The following is a 14,178-nucleotide window of genomic DNA, read 5'->3' as shown; positions in this document are numbered from 1 at the left end:
GTGGTTTTATTTGAGCTAAATAACTCGGTTGTCCCTGAACGAATTGGTTGACCGCGAAGAAAAGACCTTGCATCTCCACTACATTTTGGTGTATATCAGTAGCACGACTCGTACAACGATAAAAATACGTTTTCTCCTCCCTATGCCAAATAGATCGCCACCCCAAATTTAACCATGCGATGGCACACACACACACTCTTATTATTGATTATAATAATATTGATAACGATAACAATAATAATTATTAAGCAGGTTTGAAAATTTACAGCTTTTCTACAGTGATTTTTTTAAAAAAATTGAGATGAAAGTGTATATCGCAACGTGGTGATTTCCCCATCGCCCCCATAAGAATTTACTTGGTGATTATATTACATGAATGCTATTTATGGCTGATGTTTTGTTTCTCAAATTTTTTTTGATGATATTTACAAAATTTAAGATATTTCGTGAGCTTGTAGTAAAATGATTTTTTTATGAAATGCGAAAAATTTACGTGCACTCTATGATACTGAGTGGAAATATAAATAAATAAATAATAAAAATAATTGAATAATTAAGACAATCATTTTTTTATTTCTTAAAAGAGTCAATTTCAAGTACAAAATTATTTATATCAGAGCCGACTGTGTGAGAAGTAACTTTGGAATTAAACAAAAAGTTTATCAAAAGTTAAACAAAAATTTATGTGAGACAGTCTCACATGTCGTAGGATTCAGACCATCTCAAAAAAGACCTACTCAAAATTAATTTAGGTACAAATATGTGAGGTAATTTTGGAAATTAAAAAAATGCTTCATAAAAAATATGTTTAACTATGGAAGTTTTTACTTAATTAAAAATAATAACGTATAATATAGATGAGTATTGATGGGTTTCTATCCAATTTCCAATCATCAATAGATTATGACCCAATTCAACTAATTAATTAGGCCCAATTTTTATTTGATCAATTATTATAAATTTGATAATAGAATTATTTTAAGTTTAATCTATTCCGTGGAAAATAATTTTATTCGATAAAATTGGATACATATGATTAATTATCGAGGTGGGGTCCACCGGCCCTCATATAATCGCGCTTAAAAGAATTTCTTTGGAATCTGGACATGTCCTATAACTTGGATGACACCTCGCCCCGGCGGCTTAAGGAATCCGAACATGTCCTATAACTCCGATGACGCCTCGCGCCAGTCGGAGGGACTAGATTTTTTGCTGCTTCCGGATGAGCGCCCATAACTGCTGTGTGTTTTGTCAATCATGGTTATTTTATAGATAGCGTAGGTAGCATGGCCATAGCTTCACCATCAATCACAACAATTTGATCATCTTTGAAGCATGTGGTCACAAACTTCACCCTATAAAGCAATATTACACATCATTCCATGGCATCAAAATGTGAAGCGAACTTTGAATATGTAGAAAAAGATCTAAGCATAACATGGCAAGATTAAGGAAACCTACAAGAATCTTTCTTTAATCCGTCTGATGTTTTTCGCCTGTAATTCTCCGACAACCTTATCTCCGACGAAAACTGGTGACCTGAAGTCCAGTTCTTGCTTCACATAAACAGCCCCTGGCTACACATTTTACTCAATCCATCATTAAAATTGGCTTCATTGATTATTCTACGCTACGAAAAAAGCATCATTCACAAAAAATGAAAAAAAAAAAACAACGATGCTTACGAAGTGATAAGCAATGATTCTAGGAAACAAAGAAGCCACGAGCATTCCGGGGACTGGGATCTCTGTAAAACCAGCTTGTTTAGCACATTTCAGATCAAAGTGTAAAGGGTTGGAGTCATGAGTCAGTTTCGAGTATTCAGCAATGTCGGAATCTGAAAAAGTTCTGGGCTGCTTCAAAATGCCCCCTATTTTCAGCATATTTTCCGAGGATAATGAATAGTCCCTTAAAGAGACTATGGATTTTAACAAGGGTCCCTTCATCAGCATTGCAGCGGGAGACTTTCTGTTCACAAAAAACTGATCTCCACAAAAGTTGAAGCTAAAATTCTGAAAAGTTGTTCATAGAACAATTTGTATTCAGAATAATGAATCTTCTTTTATCTTCAAATTACTAACCGAATGTTTGAACCTAAACATCTGCAAATAGTTGGACAAAGAAAACCAAAATTTCAAGGCTTAGTTTGGTTTCATTTCCGTTCCCAACTTTCTCTTCCTCCCAATAACACCAAACATTAGCATATCATTTTCATTCTCTTAACCCAAAATCCTTTTACATCTCCAACATAATTATATCTTCTAAACCTCCTCCCAAAATACTCAATTGTTATTAAGAATATAGATCAAAATATCATCAAACATCGATTATAACAGTTCCGTTTCTCAAAACAAAATCAAACGTATATTTTATTTAGTTTCGCAGAAAATCTCCCCAAATCATTTCATAAAAATAAAACCAAACAAGCCTCAAATATTTCACTTGATTTGTCAAACAAATTTCCATTTTATTCGCCTCATTCACCGAAGGTAAATAATCAAGTATTAAACAAACTAATTTGTTGAGCAAGAAAACCGAAAATCAATGAAGTTCGACGCAAGAAAAACCATTGTCAAAACATTCTGGACCGATCTTTCATCGAAAAGCTGAATAAATCCAAAATTGTGAATATAATCAGCTAGAAATTAAAAAAAACGGCGTGCTTCTTGTGTTCATGAGATTTCGGCACAAAAAACATCGAGATAACTTACAGATGCAAATGCAGAGAACCAGTAATTGATCGGTGAAAGGGAAGTACATACGTATGTAAGCGTATGTATCGTCCGTAAGAAGACCAGGGGAAGGGTACAAGACAGGTTTTATCGGGAGAGTGTTAGTATGCGGAGGAGTTTGCCGTTGCCGCAACCCTATATTATCTTTTGGCAAGACGAGTGAGATGGTATCACGAGTCGTATTTGTGAGACAAATATCTTATTTGAGTCATCCATGAAAAATATTAATTTTTATGCTAAGAGTATTATTTTTTATTGTGAATATGGTAGAGTTGACTCGTCTCATAGATTATGATCTGTGAGACGGTCTGTCTACTCACTCTTATTTTTTAATGAAATTTCTGTTAAAATCCATTTCCAAAAAATATTAAATTCTATTAACATTTTAATAATTAAAATTCCCTAATTTTGAAGTTTCCATTTGCAACGATGTTCTTTTTTATATGAGAAGAAGATTTCACATCTGTCAACGGGTTATTTTAATAAGCATTTCTTATATTTTTATACATTTTATTTTATATTGATATTTTACCGAGTTTAAAAATTATTACTTATCAAATAAAATAAATATCAAATATATTATCGGCGAAAACAAAATTGTAATAAATATTCTTGAGATGACAGGATAATGTAGGGTCTATTTGTTTGACTATGATGGAAGTTGGGTTGGGATTTATTTAAATCGACATTAAATTATATATAATATTCAAATAATTTATTTTAAAAAATATATCCAAATAATTAATTAATTAATTAATTCGACATTATCGATTGAGAATTGTTCAGTTTTAGGTCTAAACCTACGAAGCTTCTCCTTCAGCCAGCACTTCCATGGCGGCTATGTCCGCAGATACGACCCGATTTCGTTCATTCAGTGTGCCGAGGTGTCTTATTTCCAAAAGCAACAGCATCAATCCAAGTTCTGTGAAATCCTCAATTCGCCAAAGAAGACTTGCAGTGTGTGCTCTGAGTGCAAATGACGATTATAAGCAGCGTAAAGACGCCGTTCTCTCCGTTTCGGATTCCCCTACTGCCACCAGTTCCACCTCCAGACCAAAGTATGTTGGTTATTTCAAATCTTTTGTTACTTAACATTTTGTCTGTTAGATTTGAGATTACAGAAACGAATTGGTAAGTGCTGCATTCGTTGTTGTCTATTTGCTATGACGAGTGGAAAATAGAGAGTTTCAGGCAAAGGGTGTCGAATCATAGGATGCATTTGAAGATATGCTTGCGTTACAAAACTATGACTGTGTCAATCTGTGAAGTTAAAATATGTTTGTCCTGGTGGAATTACAATAACAACTGATTGTGTCGTTTTGTGAAGTTAAAATGTACTTGTATAGGTAGGACTACTGTAATGTTTTATTTGAGATGAGATTAACGTTGGCTTGGAGGAAGTTGATGCTCTGTTACTGGAGGAGGAAGTTGACTCTTCAGAGCAATACCATATTTTTGCACTAAATGAATCTCTTTTGCTCTTTATGATTCTTAGAATTTAGTTGATTAATTTGATTACTTTCGTCTGGGAGAGGTGGAGTGTTTGTACTTTTTTTATTTGATTGTGGTCGTCAACTCTTCTGCGTGAATTCCGAACTGACTATCAGGAAACTTATATTCAGGGTGAAACGTCACACGATTTCAGTGTTTGTTGGTGATGAAAGTGGAATGATCAATCGTATTGCTGGAGTTTTTGCTAGGAGAGGATACAATATCGAATCCCTTGCAGTCGGGCTAAACAAAGACAAGGCTCTATTCACAGTAGTTGTATCTGGGACTGAAAGGGTACTACAACAAGTTATGGAACAACTTCAGAAGCTCGTGAACGTATTGAAGGTCACGATCTTGTTATTAATCTCTGAGTATATTTTTCATTCGTTATGCGCTTCAAACTACTATACAAATCGATCTTGACCGGATGTTCAGGTGGCACTGAACTAACTCTCTTTTTTCTGACTTCATTTAGAAATATGAATATCTTATTGATTATGGCTTCCTTTAAGTGAATTCTCGATCTTTTTGTATTGCTTTTCAAATGAGGGTGCCATTTTCATTTTACTGTTGTTTCATCATAAATACTTTTTTAAGATTTATCAATTTATTAGTATCCTTCTTCTATTTGATTTCTAAATCTTATGAATCCTTGATAACAGGTTGAAGATATATCAAAAGCACCCCAAGTGGAACGGGAATTGATGCTGATTAAAATCAACTCGGATCCAAAATATCGAGCAGAGGTAGTTATACTAGGTCGAAATATCTGTACTATTTTAATTCTTGTTTGAGAATTGAGTAATCTCACAGCGATTTCATTTTTGTGTGTGATTAACAAATATCATGTATTTCTTTGCTTTCTATTCCAGGTCATGTGGTTGGTGGACATTTTTAGGGCCAAAATCGTGGACATCTCTGATCATGCACTAACAATCGAGGTGATTACTATTTCGGAGAAGTATATCTATCACACTTATCATTTAACAGAACGACAGTAGCATAAGCTGCCAACTATGTGCACTGACCAATTAGATGAAGTTGTTTTAAAATTTCTTTTTTTGCTTTGTATTTTATCTGACATTGTTAAATGGATAGATCTGGGACCGTGTTTATTTTGACTATATTTTTTTGTGCTGGGTTTTATTATCTTGTCATCAAACAAATTCTCTTTGTAGAATTTGCTATTATTCTTGTGACTGTGTTTTTTAGATACTCTTAACTCATATGATCGGAATGTTGTCGAACTCTCTACATAGGTAACTGGCGATCCTGGGAAGATGGTCGCTGTTCAAAGAAACCTGAGAAGCTTTGGAATAAGAGAGATTGCCAGGACAGGAAAGGTGAACAAAATGAATAACAGAGAGAAAATGTTTGCTTTTCTGCTCTATGTGATCTGATGTCCGTGGTTTCGAACTTAGATTGCCTTGAGAAGAGAAAATATGGGGGAATCTGCTCCTTTTTGGAGGTTCTCTGCTGCTTCATATCCAGATCTTGAGATTGCAAGGCCAGATGATACTGTTTTGAAGACTAAAGAGAGAACTCCAATCAGAGGATCCGATACATCTGTAAAGGTATGCTAGTATACTAATCCTTTGCATTTCGTTATGGAAAAGATGTGTCCTTTATTTCTGCTTAGTTTGTTTTGAACTTTGCTCACTTCTAGTCTTCTACTATGGGCTTTGAGGTCTGACATTTGAATATCCTATTGAGTTTGATGTCTTTTAAGTATAAGACTCAGTTGATTGGAAAGGAGTTACAATCAAGTATGTACCAACGCAGTTGTTTTGGAAATCTAAAAGAAAGTTTGCAATATTAAATTTATCACTAACTGGATTTACCAACTCCTCCCCGGGATCACAAATCCTGAAGATATTCGTGTGGAAAAGACTGATTAAGATTATTAATTTTTTGTTGTTGCACGCTGGCTAAAATTTCTGGCTAATTCTTAGGCTTTATGCTCTATTTAGATTTCCAACTCTTGCCGCAATTATCTTCTCAGTAGATATTTTTTGGTAACCTAAGAAAGGAACCTCGTAGAAACCATCTCATTCTTTTACATCAAAACTGTGGGAAAGAACTAACTTAACTTGAAATGTTCAAACTGTGTGTCTGGCAAGTGATGTTTCATAAATCATATGAGCTTCTGCTTTAATATTTACACAAACTTAAAATAAAAAACTTACAAAATGGCCGTCTGGTTAACAATATAGATGGTTGTCTACGTACGCGCCTCAGTTGTGTTTCACCATTTTTTTATACTAAAGAGCTCAATTCCACAGATTTTCTGTTCTTGAACTAAAGGCCTACCTTCTCTGTCTATGTTTTTGAAGGGAGACGTTTACCCTGTGGATGCGTCTGATGACTTTTTTGTCAATCAAGTACTTGATGCTCATTGGGGAGTACTGAATGATGAAGATGTAAGAAATTATCATGATCTTTGTGTTTGACATTTGTTCTGATTTCCGGTCAGCGTTTATTCCCCTTGAAACATGCAAACCCCTTAACAGGCATATGAATATGAAAGATACGTATATTCATTAATTTGTTTGAGTTGAGGTACAAGTGAACGTAAATTTTCTATGGTTCCTACAGCTGCTTAACTTTTTTACTTGAAGCTTGCAGACTAGTGGGCTTCGCTCACACACTCTTGCAATGCTTGTTAATGATGTTCCTGGAGTACTTAACCTTGTTACAGGGGTTTTTTCCCGAAGAGGATATAATATCCAGGTACTACATAATTTAAAATCTTCTTTAGATTTCAATTAGGTTTTTTGTTCTTTTAGAGCTGTCTTATTTATGGTTATTTACGTCTTATTTTTGCATTGGTTTCTTATTTCTAGAGTTTAGCTGTTGGTCCTGCTGAAGTTGAGGGGATATCTCGCATTACCACTGTTGTTCCTGGTACAGACGAATCAATTTGCAAGTTGGTACAACAACTTTATAAGTTGGTAGATGTTCATGAGGTGAGAGCATTGCATAGCTGGTGAATCTTGCAGTTCCTTGTAGAATGATTTTTTTCAGTCCAATGTAGTGCTAGATGGTTGATAATCTCTTTTTAAATCTGAAAGGTTTGTTAACTTTCTTTTCTTGTGCGATTAATGGAGTCTTGTGGTCTTAGCTAATCAATTGTGGGGCTTTAAGTTCACTACTTGCTCAAATCATAATTTGGAGCCACGACTTTTTTATTTGGTTTACCGTGATAGTCTTTTAGATCACTGTTCTTTAACATGCATGCTGCTTTTTTGTCCTATAAGAATTTGTTGTGCTTCCATAAATGTTTCCATGTATTTGTGCGCATCATGTGTGTATTTCCCTTGGGATCTGTTAGTCTAGTAGCATGATGGTTGCCTCTTAACAAAGCTGAGGATTGCTCCGCTCCTGGTTTTTCCTTAATCTATAGCTTGCTCCAAATAGATGACTTGATGGAAAGATTTGTAATTTCAGGTTCAAGATATCACACATTTGCCTTTTGCTGAACGAGAACTAATGTTGATAAAAATTGCGGTGAATGCTGCTGCTCGGCGCAATGTTCTTGATATCGCTAGTATATTTAGGGCCAAAGCTGTTGATGTCTCTGATCACACTATAACCCTTGAGGTAAAAGATTTTTGTCGACTTGTCATCTCAGTCTAAAATAAATTAAAGCTAATGTTAAGGAATATGATATCTTTAGCTGTTGATCGGAATTCGCCAATATGCCTCAGTAATATTTGGAATGCTGTTGGAAGTATTGGATAGTTGTCCCTTAAAGTTCTTACCCCAAAACGAGTACTAAGAGGGGTAATTTCCAAAGCTTGCTGGAGTGTGTATTAATTACATTAGGCAATAAATGGGGAGTATGTTAGTCGTTTTACAAAACCTAGCCTGGTTATAATTCATATCTAATCCTAACTCATGTAATTGAGAGCCCATACTTCCTGTGAACAACGTGGAATAGTCTAACAGTCTTACGGATTATGTTCGAGTTTTTTGGTTCTTTTCAACTTAATTTTATTTCCTTTGTTGATTTTTCTTCTTGTTCTTTGTTCCAGCTCACTGGAGATCTTGACAAGATGGTTGCCTTGCAAAGATTGCTGGAACCATATGGAATTTGCGAGGTTCATTTTTTTTAATTCCATCGATACCTGTTTTGCAGACTTGAATAGCTGTAGCTGTTGTGTTTATTTAGTCGAACTGCATAATGATGACCAATATTAGAACCCATCTGAACGGTTCTAAGAATGATTTGTACTCAATATGCCAATGAATTAAATATTTGTACTAAATTAAAGTTGTCCTCGCTTAGGCTTGAATAAACTTTTTTGCTTGATATAGAATGGCTGGCCTGAAATTATACATCTATTAATTTCCTTCATGTGAGTTTTGGATATAAATCTCTTACCCACTGTACTGACCAAACTAAATTTGCTTCCAATTTTGTAGGTGGCTCGAACTGGTCGAATTGCACTGGTACGAGAATCGGGGGTCGATTCAAAGTATCTCCGAGGATACTCTTATCCAGTGTAGTTTCGGAGTTCTTCAAAGTAGCAGTGTCTTTGGATGCACACTTACTTGATACCGACTTGGTACATACATGGAACAAATAAAACTGTCGGACCGTGAGCCTGTCCTAGAGTGAGGGATTGTGTTTTCTAAAATCATTAAATCTTCTTTTTTTTTTAGGTCTAAAATCATCATGAAGTCTTCTGCATTTTCGCTTTGTGCACTCTTACTATGTTTTTGTTGTGATTCCAACTCGTAGTTATTATTTATTTATTTATTAAAAATGAATAATCTCAAGCATTGCGTGATTAAATTTCAATAATATGTAAACTTTTTTTAGAAAATCAATTTTATGTATTCAGTGTGATTCGAAAATTTTGACACCTTTCCTGAAAAACCAGTTTTACAATTACCATAAAAAGGGTAGAGCAGGATGGAATAGTTTAAGGATAAATGTTTAATTAGATTAAAAAATAGATAAAAGAGAGATAGATTATCATTTTAGACGTTATAAAATTTGAATTATTTATTTTGCAAATAATTTCATTATGACACACAAAACTTTTAAAGATTTCCAAGTATTATATTTTTAATAATACTCAAAATCACATTAATTCTTTTTTCCAGTATTGCATTTGTTATCGTAGATGGTAATTATTTATTTTAAATTTAATGATTATGGATAAAGTTATGTATATAATTAAATCCCGAATATGTTTACATGAATTAAATTAGTATTCTAAAAAGTGTCGTAAAGGGAATGTGCGGTAGCCATCGTATTGTTTTTAGAAAGGCGATATTTTAAAAAAATTGATCGTCTAGATTGTCAAAATAGTCGTCAAATTTAATATATAGAGTTTTAATTTTTTTAACATATTTTTCAATCAATTTATATCATATAAACAAAATTAATATACTAATTATTTTGAGTTTAAATTATTATATAAAATTTATTGAAAAAATATGTCGATAAACAACTAAAATTAGATAGATACTAGTTCATCCTATTACTTCTTTAGAACAACAAATGAAATTGCGTTCACAAGTCAATTCCTAAGGACCATGACTCATTTATTTAATTAAACTAAAAAAATGAATTATATATTAATCCCAAGAAACTTGAAATTAGGGTTCTAAAATAGAAATTCCAAGGCTCAGTCAGCGATGGCTCTCTTCAGGAATCGCGTCGCTTCTTTGATTCTTCTCCGCTCCCATCTCCAGCCTTTATCCCGATCTCTTTCTTCCGGTGAGGCCAATTTTTTTTTTCCGGTATTGTTCTGAATCGTGCTAACTGTTGGATGCAGCATCCTCGGAAGAAGGAGAAGCTTATTTATCCCCATCTCTTTCTTTCCGTTGAATTCTCCAGTAGTTGCTGACATTCTTTCATCTTGTATCTTTTCCCTTGCTTTTTCGAAGAATTATTGTAGATTGTGTTTAGGGTATCAAATTACTGAAACTAGGAGTACGTATAGATTGGGATTGTAATGCACTAACGAGACTTTTGTTTTCGCTTCTTACATGAGCCAATTTTCTTGCGATCTTTTTTTTTTTGGTTGGAATATTTTACCAGAGTTTCAATATTATAACTGCTCAATTTGAGAGGTCAATTCTGGTTCTGGGATGAACTCAAATGCCGAAACTGACGCCCTTTGATTGTAGGGTACTTACATTAAAATGCAATACTGTTGCTCCGTGTAAGAAAAAAAACTACATGTAAATAAAGCTTAATCTTTACTGTAATAATCGGGAAACTGCTAAAAAGTACTTCTCTTTATGGGTGGATCATCGTTATATAAAGTCACTCAGGTTTCAGTTTCAAAAGGTTTTAGGAATCATGAATTGAAGGCTTCATTAGCCTGAAAACTTCTAAATTTCATATTTTATTTTTCTGGTGCATTGGAATATGTATTAGGAAAACACGAGGCTGGAGTGTAGTTTCCATGAATAGGAAACATGTAAATTGTAGTTCAATTGGTACCCTTCCTTCTTATTCTAATCCTCGGTGTAGGGTATTGAATGAATCAAGCTCGAGTAAAAATTCTAAAATTTTCAGGCTCAACTTATTTAAACTGTGAAGTCTGTGCTCTAGCCTGTGTTGGGTCATTTTGTTAGTTTGTTGTAAAAAATAGGTCAGTTAATTGTGAAGATAAATTAATATATATTTAAGGATGGAATTGCACAGGGATAAATTTTGTTGATTTTTGAAGTAATTATTATGTCGAAGAAGAAGCTTTGTGAGATAGTTTTAACTTTTAAGTTGATTTCGTAAAAATTTAAGTTCAAATCCATCAATTAGATAGCAGGCTTGGCCTATCTTGCACTTAGCTTCTCCATTTCATCATTCAAACCATTCACAGTATACAGACCTCTTTTTTCCTCTTTGTGAGAGGAGATAGTGAAAAGGCTTGACCTTAGGTACTCGATTTCATGGATATTTCTCATTCTTTTTTTTAATCGTTAATCATTAATTTCGTTGATCTCCATTGAATCTGATGATGAATGAAGTTAATTATACTCGCATAATTCCTTATTTTCCTAGCAGTATTATCCAACTTTAGGACATGATATGTCTTCATTTGCAGGGGCAAAAAAAATAGTGGAGCCTGAGACAGTGTCGTCATGGACGTTGCCGTCAATGATGAACCAGATGTTCACACTGGACATCAGTTCCCAAATTGGGAGTTGCATGCCATTGTCAATGATGCGGATTGGGACCCAGATCCACAACATTGAGATGCGACCTGGCCAAGGAGGGAAGCTTGTCCGTGCCGCAGGAACCTCCGCAAAGATACTTACTGTCCCCAACAGGTCTACAAGGTAAAGTATTTATATCTGAACTGAAAGATATTTTGAATATGTGAAATTAGTTTATTCGTTAACCTTTTGATTGATATTAGGTTCTGTGAGATAAAATTGCCATCTGGAACCACAAAGCAAATAGACACGAGATGTAGGGCGACGATAGGGATGGTGTCAAATCCAGGGCATGGATCAAAGAAACTGCGAAAGGCCGGTCAAAGTAGATGGTTGGGGCGGAGGCCCGTGGTGAGAGGTGTGGCCATGAACCCTGTTGACCATCCTCATGGTGGTGGCGAAGGAAGGAGTAAGAGTAGCGGGAGCCATGGTCGTGTCTCAGTTTCACCCTGGGGAAAGCCTACTAAAGGTGGATACAAAACTGCCAGGCCTAAGAGAAGGATTTAGGAAGGAGGGAATCACCTGAGGGATTTTTTGGTTTTTTTGGCTGAAAAGTTTCGTTTATTTTTCACTTGGAGTATTTCCTTTTGTGACAGAATGATATTCAAGAGGAATGTCATATCACCCTTTACCCTTGTAGTTTGATGGATGAAAGAGTCGATTGAATATAGAGGGAGAGATTGCACTGCCAACAAATGAAATTTGAATGATGATTAAATCCGAATGTCTTCGAAATAAAATTTTGAATTATCTGATAAAAAATAATCTGTCCGATAGACTGTCTTTTCATATATTAATTCTTCATGTGCTTTCCAAATTTTATAGCTAATTGATTTTTTCATTTTGTTACTGTTAAAAAAAACACACGAACGCGCATATTAAATATTGCATATCCTAGTACTGGTGGGTGCAATACTTCCAGAATTATAGCCATCGATATCCAGGTATCCAACTCGAGTTTTTTGTTCCAATTTTTAAAGAATTTGTCGCTTCCAAGAATAAACATATGTAGTTTCTAAGCGCTATAATCTCCACTCTCCTCTTTAGCAACCTTTTTGGAAATCGGCGTGATTTTCAAGAAATAATTTAGCTGATCCTAAAATCTGGCAGAGTCTACCGAATTATATATCTCGTCAAATCTCCAATGACAGTTCTTAATTAGAGTACTAAGAAACCTAAATTTGTTCAATCACAATTCCATCACGCACTTACAATCACTGGAACAAAGGAAATAAATACAGTATTGCATCACTTGAACATCACCTTTCCTCCACAAGCACTATGCATCTTCTTTCGGGAAATGAATCGTGAAATCGTGGAATCGATTTATACAAAATGCGTCATGTCGTGTGTGATCGCCAAGATATGATGTCTCTCATTACGCATTTTGACATTGTTTTTTTTTTCTTTTCTATTTTCAGAGATATACACGTGCATGTCTTTGAACTGTCGTAAATTTTAAACATTAATGTCGTATAAATCGCGATTTCCTATCATCGTGGAAATTAAAGTAGAACTACAACTTGGTTAAATAAAAAGCACAATTAAATTTTAGAGCAATTACATTAAATGGTTGGTCAAAGAAAGTAGAATCTTTGTCGGAAATTATAATTAAATTTTGAGATAGAAAAATATATGTAGAATGAGATTTTTGGTAGACAAGGTACGGACTTAAGCAAGAAATATAAATATGGACCACGCAGCTAAACTAGCTTAGGTATGACAATGATAGGAGCAAACACATCGTGTGAGTGATGTGCTTGAATCACAACGGACATCATAGAGATCATGGCCAGCTCTTTTCAGGCATGTGGGTAAGCACATTTTTATTCCAATTTGCTCGCACGCACTTGGAAACATAAAGATGCACTCGTCCCGACCTCCACTCGTTATTGCTTTTCCCTCCACTGATATAATATATACAAAATAATGAAATCAAATTTAGTTTCAACAATTATTAAATAAATTAATGGCATATATATATATATATGTATATATATATATAGTTCGCACGGACCTGATGCAGAGAGGACTAGAGCAACTAGAAACAAAGAGAGAATCGAAATCTTCTTGATCATTATATCTACTTTACTTTTGCTGTGTCTGGAGATGGTTTTGTGTCGTGTGTTTTTGTGTGTATATATATATATATATATATATATATATATATATAAAGAGAGATTTCGAATATTCAGAGAAATAATATATTTCCCAGAGTAAAATTAGATTTTATGGAATAATTTAATTCAGAGTTAAGAACATTGATATCGGAGTCGGAAATTCTTAGGGAAAAATTAGGAAGGCAATAAATATTTTTCCATATCCAAAAGACTATGAATTCGGTGATATGGTAAAAATCATATGAAATATGTAATTATATTTTAGAGATATTACAAAAAATTACGTTGTCATATATAACAAAATTACATATTAATTGGAATTTTACAATTATAAATGTGATACATCCGGATGGATGACGGACCCGAATAACCAAAAGACTCACTCGAGCCCGTGTGAATATACAGTAAATTCAGAATATTACGTGAATATGCACGAATTTTGTCATATATAACAAAATTCTATATCCATTCTTATTAAGGGTATGATCTGGTCGTCAAAAAAATATCAGAGCCAAACTTTACTTGGTTCTACAGTAGACTAAATTTCTTGCACACCGAGATTATTAAATACATTGTATGGTAACTGATACAAATTGGACTGGGTTAAGTGTACGTACACCAAGTAGAAGTGGGTTTGTTCTTTCAACCAAAAAGAT

At 34.2% G+C, this 14,178-nt stretch overlaps 3 protein-coding genes across 6 annotated transcripts; 2 read left to right on the top strand and 1 right to left on the bottom strand.

The window, feature by feature from the left end:
• Positions 1-969: 969 nt before the first annotated feature.
• Positions 970-2,871, bottom strand: LOC140829403 (3-hydroxyacyl-[acyl-carrier-protein] dehydratase FERN, mitochondrial-like). 4 transcript variants are annotated; one of them, XM_073192607.1, is made up of 5 exons: positions 2,712-2,871; positions 2,511-2,606; positions 1,686-2,004; positions 1,462-1,577; positions 970-1,355 (listed from the first exon to the last, which is right to left on the bottom strand). In XM_073192607.1, the coding sequence occupies exons 3-5, from the start codon at positions 1,950-1,952 to the stop codon at positions 1,262-1,264; spliced, it is 477 nt and encodes a 158-aa protein (XP_073048708.1). In that variant the 5' UTR covers positions 1,953-2,004; positions 2,511-2,606; positions 2,712-2,871; the 3' UTR covers positions 970-1,261. The 4 variants fall into 4 exon arrangements, with proteins under 4 accessions (XP_073048708.1, XP_073048705.1, XP_073048707.1 ...); XM_073192604.1 differs by having other exon boundaries at positions 1,686-2,606; XM_073192606.1 differs by lacking the exon at positions 2,511-2,606 and having other exon boundaries at positions 1,686-2,012; positions 2,712-2,866.
• Positions 2,872-3,492: 621 nt separating this feature from the next.
• LOC140829402 (acetolactate synthase small subunit 1, chloroplastic-like) lies at positions 3,493-9,005 on the top strand. Its single transcript, XM_073192602.1, has 12 exons — positions 3,493-3,790; positions 4,355-4,568; positions 4,886-4,969; positions 5,096-5,164; positions 5,483-5,566; positions 5,645-5,797; positions 6,557-6,643; positions 6,849-6,953; positions 7,067-7,189; positions 7,671-7,823; positions 8,258-8,323; positions 8,649-9,005. Exons 1-12 carry the CDS (start codon positions 3,564-3,566, stop codon positions 8,730-8,732), a joined length of 1,449 nt encoding a protein of 482 aa, XP_073048703.1. The 5' UTR covers positions 3,493-3,563; the 3' UTR covers positions 8,733-9,005.
• Positions 9,006-9,806: 801 nt separating this feature from the next.
• LOC140829401 (large ribosomal subunit protein uL2my, C-terminal part) lies at positions 9,807-12,126 on the top strand. Its single transcript, XM_073192601.1, has 3 exons — positions 9,807-9,954; positions 11,291-11,525; positions 11,606-12,126. Exons 1-3 carry the CDS (start codon positions 9,873-9,875, stop codon positions 11,907-11,909), a joined length of 621 nt encoding a protein of 206 aa, XP_073048702.1. The 5' UTR covers positions 9,807-9,872; the 3' UTR covers positions 11,910-12,126.
• Positions 12,127-14,178: the final 2,052 nt, after the last annotated feature.

Source organism: Primulina eburnea, chromosome 4 (genome assembly GCF_022965805.1).
Source record: "Primulina eburnea isolate SZY01 chromosome 4, ASM2296580v1, whole genome shotgun sequence".
In the NCBI taxonomy this organism is placed as follows: Eukaryota; Viridiplantae; Streptophyta; class Magnoliopsida; order Lamiales; family Gesneriaceae; genus Primulina; species Primulina eburnea.
The sequence above is the reverse complement of the archived record's forward strand: the minus strand, read 5'-3'. Positions and strand labels throughout refer to the sequence as shown.

What these genes read in the sequence shown, in the direction of transcription:
- LOC140829403 (XM_073192604.1), bottom strand. Translation starts at nt 1,952, where the DNA reads ATGCTGATGAAGGGACCCTTGTTAAAATCCATAGTCTCTTTAAGGGAC. An exon ending in GAATCATTGCTTATCACTTC is followed by an intron (nt 1,578 to 1,685) that starts GTAAGCATCGTT and finishes TAAAATGTGTAG; the next exon opens with CCAGGGGCTGTTTATGTGAA. An exon ending in CGGATTAAAGAAAGATTCTT is followed by an intron (nt 1,356 to 1,461) that starts GTAGGTTTCCTT and finishes ATTGCTTTATAG; the next exon opens with GGTGAAGTTTGTGACCACAT.
- LOC140829402 (XM_073192602.1), top strand. Translation starts at nt 3,564, where the DNA reads ATGGCGGCTATGTCCGCAGATACGACCCGATTTCGTTCATTCAGTGTG. An exon ending in AGCTCGTGAACGTATTGAAG is followed by an intron (nt 4,569 to 4,885) that starts GTCACGATCTTG and finishes CCTTGATAACAG; the next exon opens with GTTGAAGATATATCAAAAGC. An exon ending in AACCATATGGAATTTGCGAG is followed by an intron (nt 8,324 to 8,648) that starts GTTCATTTTTTT and finishes CCAATTTTGTAG; the next exon opens with GTGGCTCGAACTGGTCGAAT.
- LOC140829401 (XM_073192601.1), top strand. Translation starts at nt 9,873, where the DNA reads ATGGCTCTCTTCAGGAATCGCGTCGCTTCTTTGATTCTTCTCCGCTCC. An exon ending in ATCCCGATCTCTTTCTTCCG is followed by an intron (nt 9,955 to 11,290) that starts GTGAGGCCAATT and finishes CTTCATTTGCAG; the next exon opens with GGGCAAAAAAAATAGTGGAG. An exon ending in GTCCCCAACAGGTCTACAAG is followed by an intron (nt 11,526 to 11,605) that starts GTAAAGTATTTA and finishes GATTGATATTAG; the next exon opens with GTTCTGTGAGATAAAATTGC.